The 22,397-nt window shown below is 41.5% G+C and overlaps 1 protein-coding gene across 3 annotated transcripts; it reads left to right on the top strand.

Annotated features, from left to right (window-relative positions):
* Positions 1–750: 750 nt before the first annotated feature.
* Positions 751–16,819, top strand: NARS1 (asparaginyl-tRNA synthetase 1). 3 transcript variants are annotated; one of them, XM_002920262.4, is made up of 15 exons: positions 751–908; positions 1,936–2,018; positions 4,261–4,326; positions 4,428–4,520; positions 4,606–4,695; positions 5,587–5,665; positions 6,705–6,775; positions 9,230–9,316; positions 10,501–10,722; positions 10,836–11,035; positions 11,445–11,580; positions 12,283–12,396; positions 14,443–14,574; positions 15,106–15,237; positions 15,729–16,819. In XM_002920262.4, the coding sequence occupies exons 1-15, from the start codon at positions 866–868 to the stop codon at positions 15,858–15,860; spliced, it is 1,680 nt and encodes a 559-aa protein (XP_002920308.1). In that variant the 5' UTR covers positions 751–865; the 3' UTR covers positions 15,861–16,819. The 3 variants fall into 3 exon arrangements, with proteins under 3 accessions (XP_002920308.1, XP_011224570.1, XP_019656301.1); XM_011226268.3 differs by having other exon boundaries at positions 758–908; positions 1,939–2,018; XM_019800742.2 differs by lacking the exon at positions 751–908 and adding an exon at positions 1,121–1,236.
* Positions 16,820–22,397: the final 5,578 nt, after the last annotated feature.

Genomic DNA, 22,397 nt, shown 5'->3' with positions numbered 1-22,397 from the left:
ACTCAGGACAAACTCTGGTATTCCACTCAACTGAGAATGATAACGTTAGCTACCCTTTATTTAGTATCTATTATGTGCTGGGCAGTGAACGTCCATCATCCTTCACAAGTAGGGAAACTGAAGCTTAGGTTAGGTAATTTATCCCAAAACACAGTAAAAGGCAGGACCAGAATTGCAACCAGGTTTGAAGCCCTAGTTCTTTCCACAACATTATTATGGCATCCCTAATAGCGATCCTTATAACTTTAAATAAAAATACCAATAATCCAAATCGTAAGTACGAAAGTCCTGCACATTCATCTACTTAAGTTACAAAGTCAAATGGCCTTCATCGTTCACAGCAGGCAATGCACGTGAGATTGGACTACTCTTATGCCACTACCCCCCGCCCCACCACCGTGGCTGGTGCTCAATACATTTGATGATGACATTAATTCCACAAGCATTCTAATATTTGGGGATATGGAACGAAATCTTTGGTCTTCTTTCCAAAAGGGCCCCTGCGCTCCTACAGCTGGGGGCGGAATTGGATGATTCAGTAGGGAAAGCAGGGAGGTAGAGACCGAAGGCAGAGAAGACTGAAGCCCTTTCCGGGTCTAAGCGGTCAGGGAGTCCGAGGAGCCAGGGCCAGGAAACCCCGAGCGCGCGGGGGCAGGTCGGCGGACCCGGAAGTTGCCTTTGCCCGGCTCAAAGATGGCGGCAGCAGTGATGGCCGCCCACATTTCGTATCCTCCTGTAACCAATGGCGCCCCGACGCTCTTGTGACTCACCGGGGCGACCTGTGCCTGACGTTCTGATGCAACGTCCTAGTCGAGGAAGCCGCCGGTGCACGTTGGGGTGACAAGGCGGCGGGGTGTTGGAGACGATGTCCTTGGAGGTGACCGGGCTGACTGCAGGGATGGTACTAGGTGAGTGAGGCGCGAGGACCCCTGGCTGTGTAAGTGGAGCGGTGCCCCTACGAGGGGCAGGAACCGAGCTGTGGCCGAAGGCCTGGCTTCGAGTGGGCGGTCCACCGCTATTTGTACGTGAAATATTGGAGCGGGGGGAGGGGCCTGGACCCTTGTTTATCACCAACTCGCTGGGCGGGGTCGGTCCCCGCTCGGGGTCCCCCATGTCCAGGGACTGGGATGGCGGCCGCCCCCGCCCCCATCTCGCCCTACTGCGAACAATATGGTGATTCAGCTGAGACTTAGCCACCGCGAGGCACTGGGAGACGTCAGAGTAGCCCCCAAATATGTAAGCTCTTCAAAGTGATCTTTCGGGAAGGACTCGTGAATTCTAATTCGCTTTCACGCATCCTCATTTATATTAAGATTTCCAAGGAGACCGTATGATGCAGTGGGGAAAAGGGACCAGGATTGATCTCAGTGTTCACACTTAATTAGTTGTAAGGCCTTCTGTAATTCGTTAAGCTCAGAGCCTCATTTCCTTTAAAGATCAGAAGGAACTGGTGTTTATTTGACATCGGTGCACTCTCACTGGGGTATCTGATTTGTATGTTACTTTATTTAGTCCTAAGTACAGTCCTTCAAGATGGGTGTTGTTTTCCCCCCTCATTTCTTAGACGAATAAGTTTGGAAAGGTTAAGTGAATTCCCAAGGGCCACTCTGGCTTTACAGTACAACATCCAAGATTCCAGTCTGGTCTGGCCAACTTCAAAGCCTTTATCAAGTAGCTAGAAGCAGTATTACAAATTAAAATCACCAAAGTTCATTTTGGGAAGCCAGATTTGTAATTAGTATGTTTTTATGTGATAGATGTCACTGAAATAGAGGCATGGGAAAGTAATCATAATATAATTTCTTTTGGACTGTATTTTTACTAATCAGATGCTTGTTCTGTTCACAAAGATGAAGAATGGATGAAGTAGTTGCAGTATGAAATGACTAATAATTATTGGCCAAATAAGTAACTTACTCTCCTTTTGTAAAACAGCAGAGCTCTATGTCTCGGATCGCGAGGGAAATGATGCTACAGGTGATGGAACCAAGGAGAAACCTTTTAAAACAGGCCTAAAGGTAGTGTATCTTCTCATTCGGAAATGATTACATTTATTAATGACTCATGTCTGTTAATATGTGACTTATCAATAACTTTATTTCAGTCACTAGATTTTGAAGATAATTTTTAGAAAAGAGAAAGTGAGGAATGTATACAGCTATGTAGCTTGAAGAGTATTGGATGAACAAATCTAAACTTAAATTTGAACATTTTTAAAGGTGTCTTCTTTTCTTCTTTATTATGCAGAGAGAGAATATGCTAAACTCACTTGAGGATTTTAGATCCTGAGAAATAATAGTAGATTAGTAAATTAGCATTCTGTCTTCAAGCTCTAGACTCATGAGTTACTGAGTGTCTGCTCTGAGAAATGGGTCCATTCTTAGTGCACTGATATAAATTAGGTCTGAGTTTCAAAGCTCAGGATCACATCTGGATTCTAGTGGTAAATTCACCAAAAAGCCTCTGAGGAGTCCATTTGGAAGAAATCTGGGCAGAGGCACCTGGCTGGCTAAGTGGGTTAAGTGTCTGTCTTCAGCTCAGGTCATGATCCCAGGGTCCTGGGATCAGAGCTCCTTGTGTTCCGGTGCTTCTCCCTCTCCCTCTGCCTGCCACTCCCCCTGCTCGTGCTCTCTCTCTCTCTGTAAAATAAATAAATAAAATCTTTAAAAAAGAAAAAGAAATATGGTCATGAACTTAGTGGGACTGGGGAAGCTGTGTCTTACCTTTTAATTTTTAGAAGGAAATCTTTCTCTCATTTACAGTTGTTGAGGTGATTCCTATGGCTCCCCAAAACTGACATTTAGGTGAATGTTTGCGAAATGTCACTATTAGCAAAAGTGTGCCATTCTCATTGGGGGAATTACAGTTTGGCTTGAAACTTGCAACTTCGGTGATAAAAAAGGAGGGATCAATAGAGAGTGTCAGGTAGCAATGATTTACAAACATCTCTACAAAGTCTAATTATTAAAAAGAAGAACTTTTAAAAGATCCAGGTTCCCTCCTCTGCCGTGATCATTGAGTTGGGGTTAGTGTTAAAAGAAGATGAAAAGTATTTTCCAGGTCTGGAAACTAGACCTTTAGTTTTTGTGAGCTTCAGATCCTACGACTGGAGAGAGTAATTTGTTGCATTTCTTGGCTGACTTAATCAAGTAATACAAACTATAAAATACAAATGGCACAGCAACACCTGACATGTCCTGGTATTTACGGAAAGAGGCATTCTGCGTATAGGAATTGTTCAAATTAAATGAAGCTTAGCCTTTTATGTTCATAACCATTACTTTTGCTTTTGAAAGAGTTTCAGAAACAACTTCGCCTGATTTTTTAGTGAAGATTAACCATTTAGGTGTGATCTGCAGTTGACTTCTACTGTCAGCTGTCTCTCCTCTGTTGTTCTCAGTATACTTCTTGCTGGTCCCCACAGCCACTTAAAATCTCTTGCTTCTAGTCTACTTGTACTGGGAAACTGTATACAGTTGACCCTTCAACAACATGGGGTTAGGGGTGCTGACCCCTGCAGAGTCAAAAATCTACATACAGCTTTTGACTTCCTTAAAACTTAACTACCAATAGCCTACAGTTGACCAGAAGCCAATAACATACCAATAACATAAACCAATAGCATAAACAGTCAACGCATATTCTGAATGTTATATATATTCTATACTGTATTTTTACAAAACAGTAAACAGCAAATGTTAAAAATCATAAGGAGGAGAAATATATTTACAACACTGTACTGTATCTGTGGGAAAAAATCTGCGTATGGGGCGCCTGGGTGGCTCAGTCAGTTAAGTGTATGCCTTTGGCTTAGGTCATGATCCCGGAGTCCTGGGATGAAGCCCCACATCAGGCTCCTTGCTCAATGGGGAGTCTGCTTTTCCCCCTGTCCCTCACCCCACTTGTGCGCTCGCTCGCTCGCTCTCAAATAAATAAAATCTTAAAAAAAAAAAAATCTGTGTATAAGTGGATCCATATCCATGCAGTTTAAATCCGTGTTCAGGGATCAACTGTATTCTGTAGCTGCACTTGCTAGAATTGTTTGTGAAAGGACCCAAGGGCTTCTACTTTAAGCAAAGGATTCTTAATATGTCCAACCAGTCATTCTTTCAACATTCACTTTTGGCTATTGGGATCTGTATGCTTTTCTTCTTGGCTCCTGATGTTCTAGATGGTTGAAGTTACCTCATAATTAGGATGTTATTTTGGTTTCAAATATTGTAGAATGCTAAATTTTCTTTTTCTCCCTTCCCACCCAAGGCTTTGATGACAGTAGGAAAAGAACCGTTTCCCACCATTTACATCGATTCACAAAAAGAAAATGAGGTAGGATGAGCCAAAAACTCTACCAAATTATATTTTGTAAATAAATTTTAGTCAGAACATAGAGGTTCTTGAAAAAATTAAATATTTGTTTTTCTCTCTAGAGGTGGGATGTTATTTCTAAATCACAGATGAAGAACATTAAAAAAATGTGGCATAGGGAACAAATGAAGAGTGAATCCCGGGAAAAGAAAGAGGTGAGCAATGATTCTGCCCCGTGAACATTTTGAAGTTGGAATACTAGAAACCGTGTTAACAGACTGCTTTATTGTTAAAAATTAGGCGGAAGACAATTTGCGGAGAGAAAAGAACCTGGAAGAAGCAAAGAAGATTACCATTAAAAATGATCCAAGCCTCCCAGAGCCAAAATGTGTGAGTGTGACACATACTGTCCCAAATATCATGGCCGTGCCCTGTCAGACTGTCAGTTCTATGTCTGAGGGCTGGGCCACTTGGTTTGCTCCTTGGCACTGTTTGCCCTTCCTTTCCTTTTAGAAGGGATAGAGAGAAATAATGTCTTAGCGTTAGGAGGCTAGTTCTTTGGGGGTTCATTTTACTGTAAGGTTTAGTAATTAGGTGTTGAATGATTGCTGTCCCACCTAAAAGCTAGCTAAGTGTCCTCCCTCCCTACGTGTCCATTTCCTCACCATAAAATGAAGAGTTCAAAATCCATGATTTTGATGATTTTTTTAACTAGAGAAAACATTCTTTGATTTTGTGAATTGGATTCCTCTATTTTCTCTGGAACAGATGTTGAACTATGAGTGGACATGCTTAGATTTGAAATAGTTCTTACCGCTCATGGATCATCATCTTTTTCCTGTGTCCTTAAAGATGAAGCTGTCTTTGCCACCTTCACCCTCTGCTTCCTGTGCTCCTCTCCTCTGTCCTTCCTCCTCCAAACCAATAGCTAGCCTTGGCGAGCTTCTACTTTTTGGTGTTGGGAGGGACTGTGAGGGCAGGAAGGGCTCCGTGCAGACTCGTGCTGTTGCTCTTATGAATTCATTTATTCATTTGTTTTATATAGCAGTATCTGAAATTCCAGATGGTTCTCAGTGTCAGTTTTGTACTAAGAGAAAGAAGACTTGGATTTTTTTTTTTTTTAACCACTCCAATATGGTGAACGTTTGTTGTAGAATGACTGTCGTTTTGCATCATTTGTGAAATTTTAACACTTTACCGCCATCCATCTAGTATTAGTGGAGAAGTTGATATGTGATAAATTACATGATTGGTCAGATGTTACTGATTTCAATTTCACAGGTGAAGATTCATGCACTAGAAGGATACAGAGGCCAAAGAGTAAAGGTGTTTGGCTGGGTCCACAGACTGCGTAGGCAAGGTAAATGGTACAGCTTTTCTTTACTCTCTCTTTAATTTTAAACATCCCTTGTTTAGATGAAGAAGAACATAAAAACATTTACTTAGGTGGGGGATATTTTTTTGTTTGGGATGCTAGTTTATGAAAGAAGATAGTGAATTACATCCTAAATTTGTTCTTACATGACTATTACAGGTTTAAAAATTATTTAAATGCTATTTAACTGTAAGCAGCCATAGAGATCAGGAGTATCCAGTAAATATTTGTCTAGTTGAATTTTTTTTTTTTTTAAGATTTTATTTGTTTATTTGACAGAAAGAGACAGTGAGAGAGGGAACACAAGCAAGGGAAGTGGGAGAAGGAGAAGCAGGCTTCCTGCCAAGCAGGGAGCCTGATGCGGGGCTCGATCCCAGGACCCTGGGATCGTGACCTGAGCCGAAGGCAGACGCTTAACGGCTGAACCACCCAGGTGCCCCTGAATTTAATTATTTAATGAAAAGCAGGGGATGTATTACAGGAAGGGCAGAGCCAAATCTGAAATTAACTCATGGCAGTGTTGGCTGTTATAATTAGTGTGTTTGCATTCTGCTTCTCTCAGTCCTAACTTTTTGCTTTCTCTTATTATTTATTACACGTATTTTATTTTAAGTAGTTACACATCCTTCATAAAAAGAGATGGGGCATAAATCAACAAAAGAGTGATCACGGGCAGCCGTATTTCTGCCCCTCTCACCGAGTGCGCAGTACTGTGCTGGGCATTGCAGAGGATTCAGTAGTGAATGAGACGTACTCCCTCGTCTCACGTCACTGAAGGTCTTGCTTTCCTGTGATCACGTGGCTCATGAGGCTCATGTAGGATTTGGAACTACAGTGAAGAAGGTGAAACGCTTTACAGATGACAGTGACGTTTCCGATGGCCACTTGAGAGGAAGGGGGCCACGAGGGAGGTTTGAATCTTAACATTGATCTATGCGGTTACCTGTTAGAAGATTAAATTATGAGAAAGTACTTTTGAGTGCCTTGAGAACAGCTGGGCTTCATTTTTCTTTCTCATTTTTAGGAAAGAATTTAATGTTTCTGGTGTTGCGGGACGGTACAGGCTACCTCCAGTGTGTCTTGTCAGATGATTTGGTAAGTACTTTTTCTTATTTGTAGCTAAAAATTTGATATTTTTCAGTAAGTTCCTTTATTGTTAGTTTTGGGAAGTTTAGGATCTTCATATATATTTTAAACTGTTGTGAAAAAATTTCCAGCACATAAAAAATAGAACAGTACAGGGGCGCCTGGGTGGCATAGCGGTTAAGCATCTGCCTTCGGCTCAGGGCGTGATCCCGGCGTTATGGGATCGAGCCCCACATCAGGCTCCTCCGCTATGAGCCTGCGTCTTCCTCTCCCACTCCCCCTGCTTGTGTTCCCTCTCTCACTGGCTGTCTCTATCTCTGTCAAATAAATAAATAAAATCTTTAAAAAAAAAAAATAGAACAGTACAGTTGACCATTGAACAACATGGGTTTGAACTGCCTGGGTCTGCTTGTGCGTGGATTTTTTTTTTTACAGTACTGTGAGTGAATTTTCTCTTCTTTATGAGTTTATTTATTTATTTATTTTTTAAGATTTTATTTATTTATTTGACAGAGATAGAGACAGCCAGCGAGAGAGGGAACAAGCAGGGGGAGTGGGAGAGGAAGAAGCAGGCTCATAGCAGAAGAGCCTGATGTGGGGCTCGATCCCACAACACCGGGATCACGCCCTGAGCCGAAGGCAGACGCTTAACCGCTGTGCCACCCAGGCGCCCCTCTTTATGAGTTTCTTAATAACATTTTCTTTTCTCTAGCTTTTTTTAAGAATACAGTATAATATAACATATAAAATATATGTTAATTGCTTTATGTTATAGGTAAGGCTTCTGGTCAACAGTAGGCTATTAACTTGTGGGAGAATCAAGTTATATGTAGATTTTAGACTGTGCAGGGAGGTCATCACCCTTAATCCCCAAATTGTTCAAGGTCAGCTGCATAAAGAAACCTCATGTGCTCATCACCCAGCTTTGGGAAAGTCAGTTTTAGCTGCTGTAATAAAATACCATAGACTGGGTGGCTTATAAACAGCAGGTATTTCTCTCACACAGTTCTACAGGCTAGAAGTCGAGCTCAGGGCATCAGCATGGTCATGCTCTGGTGAGGGCCGTCTTCCAGGCTGCACGCTGCCAGCTGCTTAGTGCATCCCCATGTGTCAGAGAGCGGAGGGGGAGCAAACCCTCATCTCACCCTGTTCACCTGTCTAAGGGCCCACTTCCTCATATCGGCACATTGGGCTAGAGGATTTCAACATGGGAATTTTGGAGGGACAAAAACATTAAGTCCCTAACAAGAAATGACTAATATATGGCCAATTCTGGTCTACTGCTCACCCCTTTGACCCCCTAGACATCGTATTATTTCATATAAATAGACTTGCATATGCATCTCCAAGGAAATATATTTTTAATACAACCACACTAATGTTAATCACACCCTCCCCAAACAAAGGCAACTTCCTAAATATCCAGTCCGATTCTCCCAGTTGATTCATAATGTCTCTTTACTGTTGTTTGGTTTGAATGAGAACTCAGACGAGATCTGTGTATTGGATGGAGCTGATGTGGCTCTGAAATCTTTCAGTCCTTAACTGTTCGCCCTTTCTGTTGTTTTTTCTACCCAATTTGTTTTAAAAAACCTGGTTGGTTGTCCCGTGGAACTCCTCCATTCCAGATTGGTTGGTTGCATCCTGTGAGGGGTCATTTAACGTGTTCCTGTCCTCTGTATTTCTTATAAGTTTATCAAATTCAGGTTTGGGGTTTTTTCGCTTTTTTTTTTTTTTTTTTTTTTTTTTTGGCACAGCTACTTCATGGGCAAGGTTGTGTACTGCTCATTGCCTCACATCAAAGACACATAATGTCCTCTTGTCTTTTTTTATGATTTTATGATAGTGGGTTGAAGTGTTGGTAGCCTCATCCCTCCATAATAAAGTCACCTGTCACTTTTATCCTAATGGTTTTAGCAAGTGTTGATGATCATAGTTCAGGTGGATGGTTTTTTATTTCAACAGTCTGAATTTAAAAAAAAAATAAAATGAGCTGTTCACATATTTTTAAGAGATGTGGGCTACTGGCATTTGTGCATATGTATATGTGTAAAATATCTATTTACATACATTTTTTTTTTAAAGATTTTATTCATTTGACAGAGATAGAGACAGCCAGCGAGAGAGGGAACACAAGCAGGGGGAGTGGGAGAAGAAGAAGCAGGCTCCCAGCAGAGGAGCCTGATGTGGGGCTCGATCCCAGAAAACCAGGATCACGCCCTGAGCCGAAGGCAGACACTTAACCACTGAGCCACCCAGGCGCCCTACATACATATTTCTGTGTAGATGAGTCCTCCCACAAGAATAGCTATTCTTTATTAATACTAAAAAAATTGATGGCCATCTTATTTTACTAGTTTTAGACCAGGTAACTTATATGTAAGTAATCCGCTTTCTGTACATCAGAACATACATTTTAATGTAAATGTGAGTAAGTAAATTTGAACTTTTATTTTTTTATAGTGTCAGTGTTACAATGGAGTCGTCTTGGCCACTGAGAGTAGTGTTGCAGTGTATGGAATGCTAAATCTGACCCCAGAAGGCAAACAGGTGAGTAGATTGAATTTCTCACTGCATGAGTAAGTGTGTTTGTTCTCCAGTGTTTTTATTTGTACTTTTGGTATTGGGCAAATTAATATACAGATGTGGTGTATTTGCTAAATTTAGAATGCCTTTTCCTTTTCCAGTGAAATATGTACACTGTACAACTCATATGATATAATAAACTCAGGGATTTCCAACCTTATAGAATTCCTAAATATTTCATGCAGTCATTTTGCTGTGGATGCATGAATAATTTTTCAGCCAGGTGGAAATAAAAACAATCTACCCAAAATATTTCAGGAGAGAACAGTAATCTAAATCTGAAACTTTCTGAATAGAATTTGAAAGTCTCTTTAAGAAAAAGTTAAATATAATTCTAATACTTCGAGAGTTGTTTCTTCTCCAGCCAACAGGCACATAACAATTACTTGTTGGTAATTACTTTTCAAATAATCGCTGTGGTTGTATTTGTTGGCTGGGAAAAACAAACAAACAAATATGACCTACTAGCCACCAGAGGGAGCCCCTAGAGTCTTCCTTAATAGACTAGAAATATCGATATCAGAGGGTCTCCCAGAGTTCCTGTAGAAGAGCCTACATTAAGCATGAATATCTGATTCAAGTTCACTGAAGTAATGTGATTTGCAAAACGGAGTTGTCATTTCGTGTTACTTGCTATCCAGGGTTTGGCACCAAGATAATTGTTATTCCGTGACGTGTGGCTTCTAAAATGAATTGTTTTTAATGGAATTATGAGGGAGAATTTGAATTTCCATCATATATCTGTTCCAAAGAGAAACAGCTTTCAGTAAAACCTTTGCATTTAAGGAGTTTTTCAATGTCAATAAAATGTTATTTTAAATTATCAGGGAAAGGTTAGGAAGATACACAAAATGATAACAGTGGTTAGTAGTCACTCCAAGTTGCAAGATTATCATTTATTTTCTAGTTTGTGCTTTTCTACTGTTTAAAAATCATGTGTGAATTCACTCTGAAAGGAATATTAAATATCAAAGTACCAAAATAAAATCAGATTAGTGGGTCTTTGTGTCTAGAAGGGTGGGCTAATAATGATGATGAGATCTAAAAATAGTTTACCAACAGTTTTGACATAAATTAAAATCTCCAATAATGTTAGTTTTTTGTCTCCTCCTTTCTCCTTTCTCCCCTCCCCCCTTTCTAAAATGGAGGCTCCCGGCGGCCATGAGCTGAGCTGTGACTTCTGGGAACTGATTGGGCTGGCCCCTGCTGGAGGAGCTGATAACTTGATTAACGAGGAGTCTGACGTGGACGTCCAGCTCAACAACCGACACATGATGATCCGGGGAGAAAACATGTCCAAGATCCTGAAAGCACGTTCCGTGGTCACCCGGTGCTTCAGAGATCACTTCTTTGATAGGGGGTACTATGAAGTAAGCGTGTGTTTGTCATCTTTTGCAAGCAAACGATACCTCCTGCCATTTTTAAGCTTGAACGGCGGCACTCACAGTCAGCCTTTGTTTACTCCTCTTCTCCATTTGAACAGGTTACTCCTCCAACATTAGTGCAGACACAAGTGGAAGGAGGTGCTACGCTCTTCAAGCTCGACTACTTTGGGGAGGAGGCATTCTTGACTCAGTCCTCTCAGTTGTACCTGGAGACCTGCATTCCAGCTCTGGGAGATGTATTCTGTATTGCACAGTCATACCGGGCAGAACAGTCTAGAACACGAAGGCACCTGGCTGAGTATGGAATTGTCTATTTATTTTTATTTAAAAAATTATTTTTAAGAAAATATGTTTAGAGAAGCAGTCTTTATGTAGGCAAATGATGACTATGCAAAAAAATTTGATATATTAAGAGGGTGTTTGGAAGGCAGTTCATCATGTTAATGGAAGCCACGTATGAAGTTTTGCCTCCTAGGCCGTAGCTGGCGGTGTTCTCTTATTTTACTTTGCCTTGATCCTTTATATGTTAAGAAATAAGAAATCACTATTCAAGGGGGAAAGGTAGGGGCTCTAATTTGCTGAGTTGGGAGTTGATTAGCAGTGCTGGAATTTTACATTCCTGGGCAGTTTTGCGTTGTTAAAATCCTTTCTTAAGAGAAACTTGGCAGAAAAGAAGAGCGGCTCTCAGCTAGTGCTTTGTCCTTCAGATACACTCACGTGGAAGCAGAATGTCCTTTCCTGACCTTTGAGGAGCTCCTGAACCGATTGGAGGACTTGGTTTGTGACGTGGTAGATAGAGTCTTGAAATCACCTGCAGCGAGCATAGTGCGTGACCTCAACCCGGTAGGTGTGCTGTTTTATGAAATGCAAAATCATGGGGTTGTTTTTTTTTTTTTTTTGGAAGGTAATGATGTCTTCACCCTCAGTTTTTGTAGATTTAATGGCTTGGTAAGCTTTGAAATAAGTGATTAGTGTGTGTGTGTGTGTGTGTGTGTGTGTGTGTGTGTGTGTGTGTATGTATATGCATATATATATTTTTTGAGATAAAATTGCTATATAGCATTATATTCGTTTCAGGCGTATAGCATAATGATTTGATAGTTGTATATATTATGAAATGATTTATAAGTCTAGTTAAACATCCATTACAGACATTGATATAATTTGTTCTTTCTTAGGATGCAGCCTTGTAAGATCTACTCTGTTAGCAACTTTCGGACTTATAGAGTCTAGTTAGCTATAATCTCCTTGCTGCACGTTATATCCTCAGGACTGACTATTTTATAACTGGAAGTTTGTACCTTTTGACCACCTTCACTCATTTCTGTGCTTATATTTTTAAGAGTAAAATTTGGTACTAGTCATTGCGAATTATTTTATGATATTTTACGTAGGAGGAGGTCGTGTGTATTTTCCATTTTTAGGAATGTCCTCGTTTTCTAGTCTGAAATAACATTTTACACTAATGATGAATAGTTTTTCTTAAACGGAAATTTTAGTGTTACGGGTTCTTTACGTATGCTCTATTTTTTCTTCCTGTTGTAGAACTTCAAGCCTCCTAAACGGCCTTTTAAGCGGATGAACTACTCAGATGCTATTGTGTGGCTGAAAGAACACGATATAAAGAAAGAAGATGGAACTTTCTATGAATTTGGAGAGGTATGCCTCACTTGCTGTTTTCAGGGTGGCATTGTGCTTAAGTGGATTGCTGCTCGGGTCGGTGAACCAGTAATGTAGGAGGCAGCTGCTTGTCGTCAAAGAGATGGTGACCCCAGAACCTCCTCCTTGGGGTTGTCAGGGAATTCACTGGGCCAGCAGAGGTAGTAGAGCCAGCCTTAGAACAGTACGTTTCTGTAGTGTTCAGTAAATACTGGCGCCGTGGTAGCCTTCACAGCTCATCTTTTACCTTTTTCCTCTTCTTCCGTGGTCAGTCCATGCTCTTGACTTACTCCAGTGGTAATCTAGGCTGGCAGGATGCTTCAGAAGGCTGTACACTTGAAAATTTCATGCAAAATGTTGATATGTATATATTCGCTTTATTTGTCTGGAGAAAGTATCAGGGTCTTTCAAAAAGGATGGCTCCCCCAACGGAGTGTATTAAAACTCCTTCATGTGGAGAAGAGTCAAAGAAGAAAGTAGCTGTTGGTTAAACTGCAAAACCGAGAGAGAAGGCCTGGCTGGGGAAGGTGGTCCAGTGTCCCAGATACACTGAACGGATGTATCGGAGGTGTAGACTGTTGGCACCGTTAAGCCCACTTCCTGTGCATCTAACCATTTCTTACACAGTATTTGCAAATCCATTTTATAGATAAAATAGGAGGAACTGCTGGTAACCAGAGTTTTGTTTTATTTTTAGAAGGAATTTACAGAGAGAACAAAGAGTGCATTAGACCTATATAAATTATTCCTACGTTTCATGAATTCAGTTGGTGGTATATAATAACAAAATCATGTATTAAAAATTTAAGAAGTGTTATTACCTAAAACTTAGCAAAGTGGTATGTTGGAGTGGAAAGAGCCCAATCTTTGGTGTAAGAACCCACCAGGTGGCTTAGCTCCCACCTGTGTCCTTACTGCTATATGACGGAAGGCCAGTGACCCCACCCTCTGTTCCTTGGAGGTCACATCTGCTTTGCAAAGTTGAGAGGATTCAAAGCTAAATTCTTGGCATGATGTATGGCTCAGGAAGCCCTTGATGCTTGTCAACATTTGTTGTACACTGATGTCATCCCATGCTTAAGAGGAGACCAGAGTACATGGTCTTCTGACTTTTTGCACAGTAAGACTGTTTCCCCCCAGTTAAATCATACTCTAGTGTGTAAAGCAGATAAAAGCTGAGAGACCAGAACTATCCCACTCATCTCGCATTTCCTCTCTTTACTTTAGAGAGCACAGGCCTCCAGGGACTGGGGCTTGATGCCAGCTCTGCCAGGTGATTGCTGAGTTCCATTTTGGTTCTTATATTAAATAAATCAATGAGTCTTGTTGAGTTCTCTCAGTCATTTTGTACTGGGACAAGAGTTTTCAGTTTTAACTTGAGTATGTGTGGTTTACTGAAGGATGTTTTGAGAGAGAAGCAGATCATTTCCTGGCTAGGTATTCCAGGTGTGGTTACACTTAGAAATTTCACACTGATTATTTGTCTTATGACTCTGTCTTACTCCCATTGAAGCTGTATAGATTTACTGTAACAGGAAGAAAGTACAGATAACAGGGAAGTTTAAAGATTGGTGTTATTAATAACACATTCTGTGCATAGACCAATGATGTTCTGGAGCATTCACTGATTATCCTATGCCTTATGGGACTAAGTGGGCCACGTTTGCTTCAGAGCTAGATAAAACCGGCCACTGAAAAAAACTACGCAGTATCTAGTCCCAGTGACAATGGCTTTGAATGGTTTGTTTTTTGTTTTTGGGGGTTTTTAGGGGGGTTTTCATTCCTCAAGCAAGCATGGCGCTTGAGATACACTGTAGAAGGAAGCGGATCTTTTCGCAGTTGGTTTAATAACTGTATGTGAGTTTTTAAACTACCTTTATTGTTTTTGGAAGAAATTGTTGCTTCTACCCATGTGTCTGGGTTGTGGATGGTGTGTATTCTCTGCTCTGCTACATGAATAAGATGAAGGCTGCTAGGGGGTGATAGCTGCTTCTGTCTTGTGGCCTTTCGAGTCGTAAATGTTAATGAAGTCTTGTTTAACCTCAGGATATTCCAGAAGCTCCTGAGAGACTGATGACGGACACCATTAATGAGCCCATCTTGCTGTGTCGATTTCCTGTAGAGATCAAGTCCTTCTATATGCAGCGATGTCCTGAGGATTCCCGCCTTACAGAATCTGTTAGTTTGTGATTCAAATAGTATTAGTAATTTAGCTTTCTAAGGGGGGTGGGGACTGCCACTGGACTAAGATAGAGCTCATGGCAAATATTTCATTACACATCTAGCATGGCAGTATTTCAAGAAATGGCTTTTGCATGAGAGACTATGGACTCTGAGAAACAAACTGAGGGCTTCAGAGGGGAGGAGGGTGGGGGAATGGGATAGGCTGGTGATGGGTAGTAAGGGGGGCACGTATTGCATGGTGCACTGGGTGTTATACGCAACTAATGAATCATCGAACTTTACATCAGAAACCAGGGATGTACTGTATGGTGACTAACATAATATAATAAAAAAACATTAAAAAAATAATAATAAAATTAAAAAAAGAAGTGGCTTTTGTCCTCCGATTGGGCTTAACATAGCTTGTTAAACTACAGGGTTTGAATATTACATGACCGTAGTGCTCCTTTAGCTAGGAGTTTAATTGTGATTTTCCTTGAAACTATAGCCTGGTAGTAACTGCATTTTATTTACTTCTCTTTAAAGGTTGACGTGTTGATGCCCAATGTTGGTGAGATTGTGGGAGGCTCAATGCGTATCTGGGATAGTGAGGAAATACTGGCAGGTTATAAAAGGGAAGGAATTGACCCCACTCCCTATTACTGGTACACAGATCAGGTAAAAACAGTTTTATTTTTTTTAACACTCTTTAAAATGTTTTCATTATTATAGTTCTGTATAAATTGGAGTTTTTAAAAGGAGAGAATTCAGTGTGCTACTTTGGTGTTTGAATGAGCTGTATTCAGTTTCACGGTTATAATGTTGGCACGTGACTATTGCTAGTTTTGTCTTTATCTAATAGTATGCTGCTGGCCTTGCTCAATGCTGCTGAGTTTTTAAAATTTCGTTGTTAGATCCTACCAATATGTAGTGCTGTCTCACATTTTTCTCTGATAAACGGAGACATTGACTTAGTTGAAAAGTTTGAAATCTCTTCATTCCAGGGTGACACCTAATCCCTGGTTTATTTCTCATGCATGTGGTCCATGAAAGCACATAGATTAAAGGTTAAATTCTTAACCATAAGCTAACTCATTTTACATTCGAAAATTTTAAATACTTTGACAAAATTTTAAACATCTATTCTTCTCTCCCTTTTTCTTAAACAGAGAAAATATGGCACATGTCCTCATGGAGGATATGGCTTGGGCTTGGAACGGTTCTTGACCTGGATTCTGAATAGGTATCACATCCGAGACGTATGCTTGTACCCACGATTTGTCCAGCGTTGTAAGCCGTAACTGATTCCTCCAGAAGCATTAAGGAAAGAATACAGTTTATGAAAGGAACAGACTGCCTCTTAAAAAAAACAAAAAGCCAAAATCTTCCCTTTTTTATTCCATTGGTGTATATCCATTTCTTTTTTCTCCCACGAAAAGCAGTCCAAATCATGTGAATATCAAGTGATGTCGGTGTTACCATTTTAAGAAACAATATCCATCACAAAGTTTGGGGGAATTATATGGCATGTAACACTACAGTTGTATGTCCATTTCAGTATTTTATTCAATTGTAGGTTATAATTTTTGCATCATATATACCACATATATACTTAAACAGATTTTAATTATGATCTAAGACATTCCAGTAACTTAATCTTCCTGTCCTGTTAAGTGTAACTGGAATTCTTTAATTTATGTCGTATTATTGTATAGGTGAGTTAGAACAAACATCTTGGGGGAAAATCGACAATGTGGTATAAAAATCTGCTAGTATTAGAACAGTGTAATTCATTGATACTGGAATCAAATGACAGTTTTGCATTGGTTATTAATCTTTTCTAATTCTGTAGAGCTGCTTATAATTCTAAAGCATATGAATTGATGTGGAGAGATCTGTAAAAAAAATGGGAATTTTGCATGAATTCGAAATAACAGCAAAATTTTTTTTTTCTGTTCCTTGTATTAGTTTAAGCTAAAAAGGCAGAGTGATCTTCTCTTTTTCCTGGTAGTTTCTAAGTAATTAAGAATAAATAAGTTCCAAAAGAATTTGCAGCTGGAATCTTAATGACAACTGTATGTGGCCGTTTGACTCTTCCTACACTGTGACTTTAGATCTAATCTGCTACCTTATTAAGTCCTAGCAGGCTTATTGAATGGCTTCATTTCAGATTTAGTTAATTTCTCTCCCAGAATGCATGTCATGTATTCTCAATAGGCTGTATTCCCAGCAATCAATAAATGGGCACACATAAAAACTATTTGCTGGCTTTGATTTTTCTAAAGCTGAACACCTCAGTCTACATTGGTTCGTGTGTTTTGCATTTTTTAAATCTTTTTATTTTTCATGATGTATATATGTGAAATTAGATATTACTAAATTTAGTAGGTATTACTAAAAACACACGGTAATGAAAAGGAACAATTTTTTAAAAATTAGGTGTAGGTCTAGTCACGTTTTGTAATCTTTTTTGTGTTATTTTTGGGCACATTAACTTATACCATATTTTTTAATTAAGTGAAATGACAGATGGAAGTGGGGCATTTATAGTATATTTGGCCTGTATCTTTAAATAAAAAATACTTGTAAGAATGTGAATGAGCTCTAATTGGATTCATCTAGGCAGTTCTTTTGATCAGAATTTAAGAAAGAGACCCAATTAACCTAAATTTTAATTGTGCAAATGAATTGAGAGTTTTAAATACAGAGGGAGTGCTGTGGAATTGGATGGGGATAAGGGCGTCAAGGTCATGGTGACATCATGCCAAGAATCTGAGCATGGTGAGCAGCAAACCCCATACACATGGATTTTTTTTCCCTTGACTGTGTCGTTGTTGCTGCAATCTGGTGTCCCAGCCCTGTCCCGTGGCCCCACCATGTGTCTGGCCAGGGACACCCCAGTTCTGAGTTCCTGCCCCTATGGGACTCGACTCTCATGGCTCTTTCCTGATGTGGCCCTTAAAGTTGATTCGTACACCAAAACCCTCTTTACCTTTGCTACTTGTGTAGCTGACCTGCTGGAGGTTTTGAAGACACATGGGAGGCTGGTACTTAAGCAAATCGAATGACTGCAGTATTAACTTTCCCTCTTCACGAGTGTCCTGCTGCCACTTCTAGCCACCTTGCTTTTCCCTTGTTGCTCAGCCCTCCTCCCCCCTCTGCACCTGCTTGTCTCTAACATTCCCTAATTTCTTTATAGAGCAGTTCAACTCTATCAGAAGCAACCTTCCTACGTACTGGAATCACTTGTGGACCTGAAAAATACTGGTCTCTGGGCTTTATTCCAGACAAACTGATTCCAAATTTCAGGGATGGGCCCATGATATTTTTTAGAAGCTCCCCAGGCGACGCTTTTGCAGAGCTAGGTTGACCATCCTAAGTAGCTCCCTGCTACTTCTAAACTCAACCTTAAGCCTCTCATTACTGTAGGTCCTCATTTAATTATTTCCCATTAGTCCCTATAGTTGAAATGGGAAACTTGGGGCAAGGCGAAGCCTGTTCAATATTGGCCAATGGCTACAAAAACGCTCTGTGTGTTTCCATTTAGCTTTCAAGGCATATTGAGAAGTTCTCCAAGTTATGACAGCTGCCACTAATGCAGGAGTGCCTTGTGTCAGGTCATTCCCTGTCCTGTGCTTTAATTCTCACAATAACGTGAGATAATTTCTGTTAGCCCTGAGATAATGACTGAGAAAGGTTAAAAACTTGCCCAAATGGGGCGCCTGGGTGGCTCAGTCGATTAAGCATCTGGCTCTTGATTTCGGCTCAGTTCATGATCTCAGGGTCGTGAGCTGGAGTCCCGCATTGGGCTTGACTTGGACCCTGCTTAAGATTCTCCCTTAAGGTGGCTCAGCGGTTAAGCGTCTGCCTTTAGCTCAAGGTTTGATCCCAGGGTCCTGGGATTGAGCCCTGCATCGGGCTCCCTGTTCGGCAGGAAGCCTGCTTCTCCCTCTCCCACTCCCCTTGCTTGTGTTCCCTCTCTTGCTGTCTCTGTCAAGTAAATAAATAAAATCTTTAAAAAAAATAAAATAAAATTGAAGAAGAAAAAACATTTAAAAAAAAAAAGATTCTCCCTTAAGCCCCCTGCATTCCCCCACCTCAAAAGGTGCCCAAAACTGCACAGGTAGTAAGTGGTAGGATAAAGTTTTAAACTCCACATCTCGAAGTACTTTATTTTTTTTTTTTTAAAGATTTTTTATTTATTCTACAGAGATAGAGACAGCGAGAGAGGGAACACAAGTAGGGGGAGTGGGAGAGGAGGAAGCAGGCTCACAGCACAGGAGCCTGATGTGGGGCTCGATCCCATAACGCCGGGATCACGCCCTGAGCCGAAAGCAGACGCTTAACCGCTGTGCCACCCAGGCGCCCCTACATCTCGAAGTACTTTAAACTTAGAATCAGTATATTTCATTCAGCCCTTCTAGGGAAAAAGATGTCATGATGTCCAAATACTTTAGTAGTAGTTGGTAATTGCTGGTGAATTAAACAATTGGATTTCTTATGCTGAAAAGTTTCTTTCTACCTCATGGTTCATTACTAATGTGATGATTAGTGAGGAACACCAGGTAGACATAGTTACATCTTCCCGTAGGAAGTTCTGGAGTCTCTGTCTGCTTTAGTTTGAATTAACCACTCTGTTCTTGGAACAGTTTCCTTGGGGTCATCTTTCACTATCCCCTTTGCCTTTCTGTACTGGACACCCTATTTCTGTATTGGACATCTTATTTCCTATATCCCCTCTTTCCCTCCTTGGTTCACCTCCTCATTTTGGTGGTACATATCCTCCAGCAGTTCACTGAGCAAGGGTGTGGGGAAAGGAGATTCACCAAGAAACTTGCTTATCTAAACATGCTATTAATCTATCTTCCTGCTCGAATCATAGTCTCCCAATAAAAAATGTGGGCTAGCAAGCATTTTCCCCTCAGGATTTCAAAGTCCTGGCTTCCAGTGCTGGTGCTGAGAATTCCTAGGCATTCTCATACCTGGTCCTTGACATATGACCTGTCTATTCTGGAAACTTGTCCCCACTCTTCCGAAATTTCATGATGCTATTTCTTGAGACTTTGCATCCATCCCACTGGGTGGTTGACAGGCCCATCACATCCAGGAAATCATGCCCTTGAATTGTGAAAAAGTTTCTAAAATTGCTTCACTGAAAGTCTCCCTTCTGTTTTGCTTTCTTTCTAAAACTGCTATTCAGGTGTTAGGCCTTTTATTTCTTTATGTATTTATTTTTAAAGATTTATTAAGATTTATGTATTTATTTTTAAAGATTTTATTTATTTGAAAGAGCGTGAGAGAGCATGAGTGGGAGGGGCAGAGGCAGAGGGAGAGAAAATCCCAAGCAGACTCCATGCTGAGCCAGAGCCTGACACGGGGCTCGATCTCATGACCCTGAAATCATGACCTGAGTGGAAACCAAGAGTCAGACGCTCAACTGTGCCCGCCAGCCGCCCCTTCAGATATTAGGCCTTTTAAATGTTCTTTTATCTTTTACTTTTCTTTTTTTTTTCTTTTGCTTGCTATTTTCTGGGAGTTACTTTCCTTCAGTCTTTCTATTGGGTTTTTCATCTCTTAGAGTAAAGGGGAAAGAAAAAAATTTTTAATTCTTATTCTGGCCTCAAAAACTTACATCTTTATGGTTTCTTACCCAAGTTTTCTTCCTGCGTCTTCCTTGTTCCTTCCATATTGTTTTCTTCTACTTGGCTGGGTCTCTCTCCTGTTAGCGGCTTTCCTCAGTTGTCAGGTGGTGCTTACTTACCTGCCGAGAATTCCCAGGACGGATGCAAATGCTCGGCTGTGTGGGTAGGAGGTGTGCACGTGCTCGGCACTGCACCTGGCATCGTCAGGTCAGAGCCAGGTGTGGCCTCCCAGCAGCATGACCTCCAGCCGGCCACTGGGTGCGTGGGGGGCAGTCGGCTGCTGCCATGGGGGGACCTGGGCAGTCGGACTTCTCTATCTTTCTTTCAATCCATCTCGCTCTGGCATCTCTTGGCATCCCCACTTCCGGAGGTATCTGCCCATCCTGAACCGCCTCGGGATTGTCATGTGAACCTCCGTGGTTCCTGTCTTAGGATGGCCAGGGTAGGATTCGGTTCTCTTGGGCCTGCTATATCTTTAACCATGGAGCCATCTGCCTTGCAGCTTCCCAAGTCCTGTTGCCATGATTCCCTTTCCTTTCTTCCCCCATCCTTCTAGATGTGTGCTTGAAAACAAAAACACCGCCAGCACTGTCTCCTGTCTGTTCTCCCTGCCGCGCCCATCTCGCCGTCTGTAGCCTGCACGCACTTGCTCAACTGTTTCCCTCAGAGCACAGCCCCGAACGCTGACTGCCATGACTATCACCATCCGTTAGCCTACAGACAAAGGTCCAAGTTCTGAGAACTTTTCAGCTTGCCCCTCAGCTTAACTCTCAACCCTTCCCATCCCTGGCGCAGTGGTGAAGAGAATGCCTCGCTCTCAGGCATGCTGTGCTTTGCTGTCTCTGTGGTCTCCCCTCACGTGGAGGACATTCCAGTGCTCCTCTTCTCGTGAGTTCTGAGACCACTGGGGTGACAAAGCGTTCCTTCCTCCTCTCAGTCTGAAATCATCACAGACTTGTATCAGGGAGACTTCTGCTCACCTCTTGCTCCCCCACTGTAAACAGATTGATTTACTGAATAAATAGAATAATTCCTTCCACCCCCAAATCTTAGCTGAGTGTGAAAGGCACATCTCTAGGCATCAGAATTGGAGGGCAGGGATGTCCTAGGCTCTCAAAGCCAGGGTTGTCAGTCAAGGGTGAGGGTGACAGTGGGAACTGAGCCCCTGATAAAGAGACAGGGAAGGTGCTTTTTAATTTTTTTTTAAAAGATTTTACTTATTTATTAGGGAGAGAGCACGAGCTGGGGTGGGGGGGAGGGCAAAGCAGGCTCCCTGCTGAGCAGGAAGCCCAACATGGTGCTCAATCCCAGGATTCTGGGATCGTGACCCGAGCTGAAGGCAGATGCTTAACCGGCTGAGCCACCCAGGCCCAGAGAAGGCACTTTTTAAAAAGTTGTGTTGAAATAGAACATTCATACAGAAAAGGGCATACATCATAAGCATGCAATTCCATGAATTTCCACAAAGTGAATGCATCCTGTACCCAGCTCCTAGAATGCCCACACCTAGACAGGAAGGGCCAGACCCCTGTTTGCATGAAGTGGGGCCTCACCGGGTTGGCTTTTCTGTGATAAGAGACCTAGAAAATTGGCCAAAGAAGGTCAAGGAAGCCTGTCATCTGCCCAGGGCTCTGCATACAGAATGAAAGCTTCCTGGAAAGAGTCAACTCCCCCTGTTCTTACCTACCTGCAAGGAACAGCACTCCAAACCCGAGAAACGAACACCAACCCCGTCTAAGACTGGTGGGATCCCTGGATCCTGGCAGAGGCAAACCAGAAAATCTCTTAGGATCCTTCCACCACGCAGGGAGCAGAGAACTCTTCGGAGAAAGCCACTCTTTGCCCAATGTGAGCTTAAAACAATACAAAACAAAACAAAAACACACAGGAGAAAATGAACGAACCTATAGGAGAAAATGAATGCCTTTGGTCATGTAGTGTCTTAATACCGGCTCAGGAGCTGCAGTTTCTTTTCCACACTGCAAAGTGAACCTCTGAAACATAAGCATGGATCACTCTGCTAGAGGGACAACACCCAGTAGGACACAGTCATGCATCACCTACAAAGTCCTGCATTGATTGGCCCAAATCTCTTGCCACTCACCCCACGCATTCTGCTCAAGATACGTGGGTCTCCTTGCTGTCCCTCAAAGGCCTCGTTATGGATTGTGTCCCCTAAAAAGATATGCTGAAATC

Source organism: Ailuropoda melanoleuca, chromosome 14 (assembly GCF_002007445.2).
Source record: "Ailuropoda melanoleuca isolate Jingjing chromosome 14, ASM200744v2, whole genome shotgun sequence".
Classification (NCBI taxonomy): Eukaryota; Metazoa; Chordata; class Mammalia; order Carnivora; family Ursidae; genus Ailuropoda; species Ailuropoda melanoleuca.
This window is presented reverse-complemented; position numbering and strand designations above follow the sequence as displayed.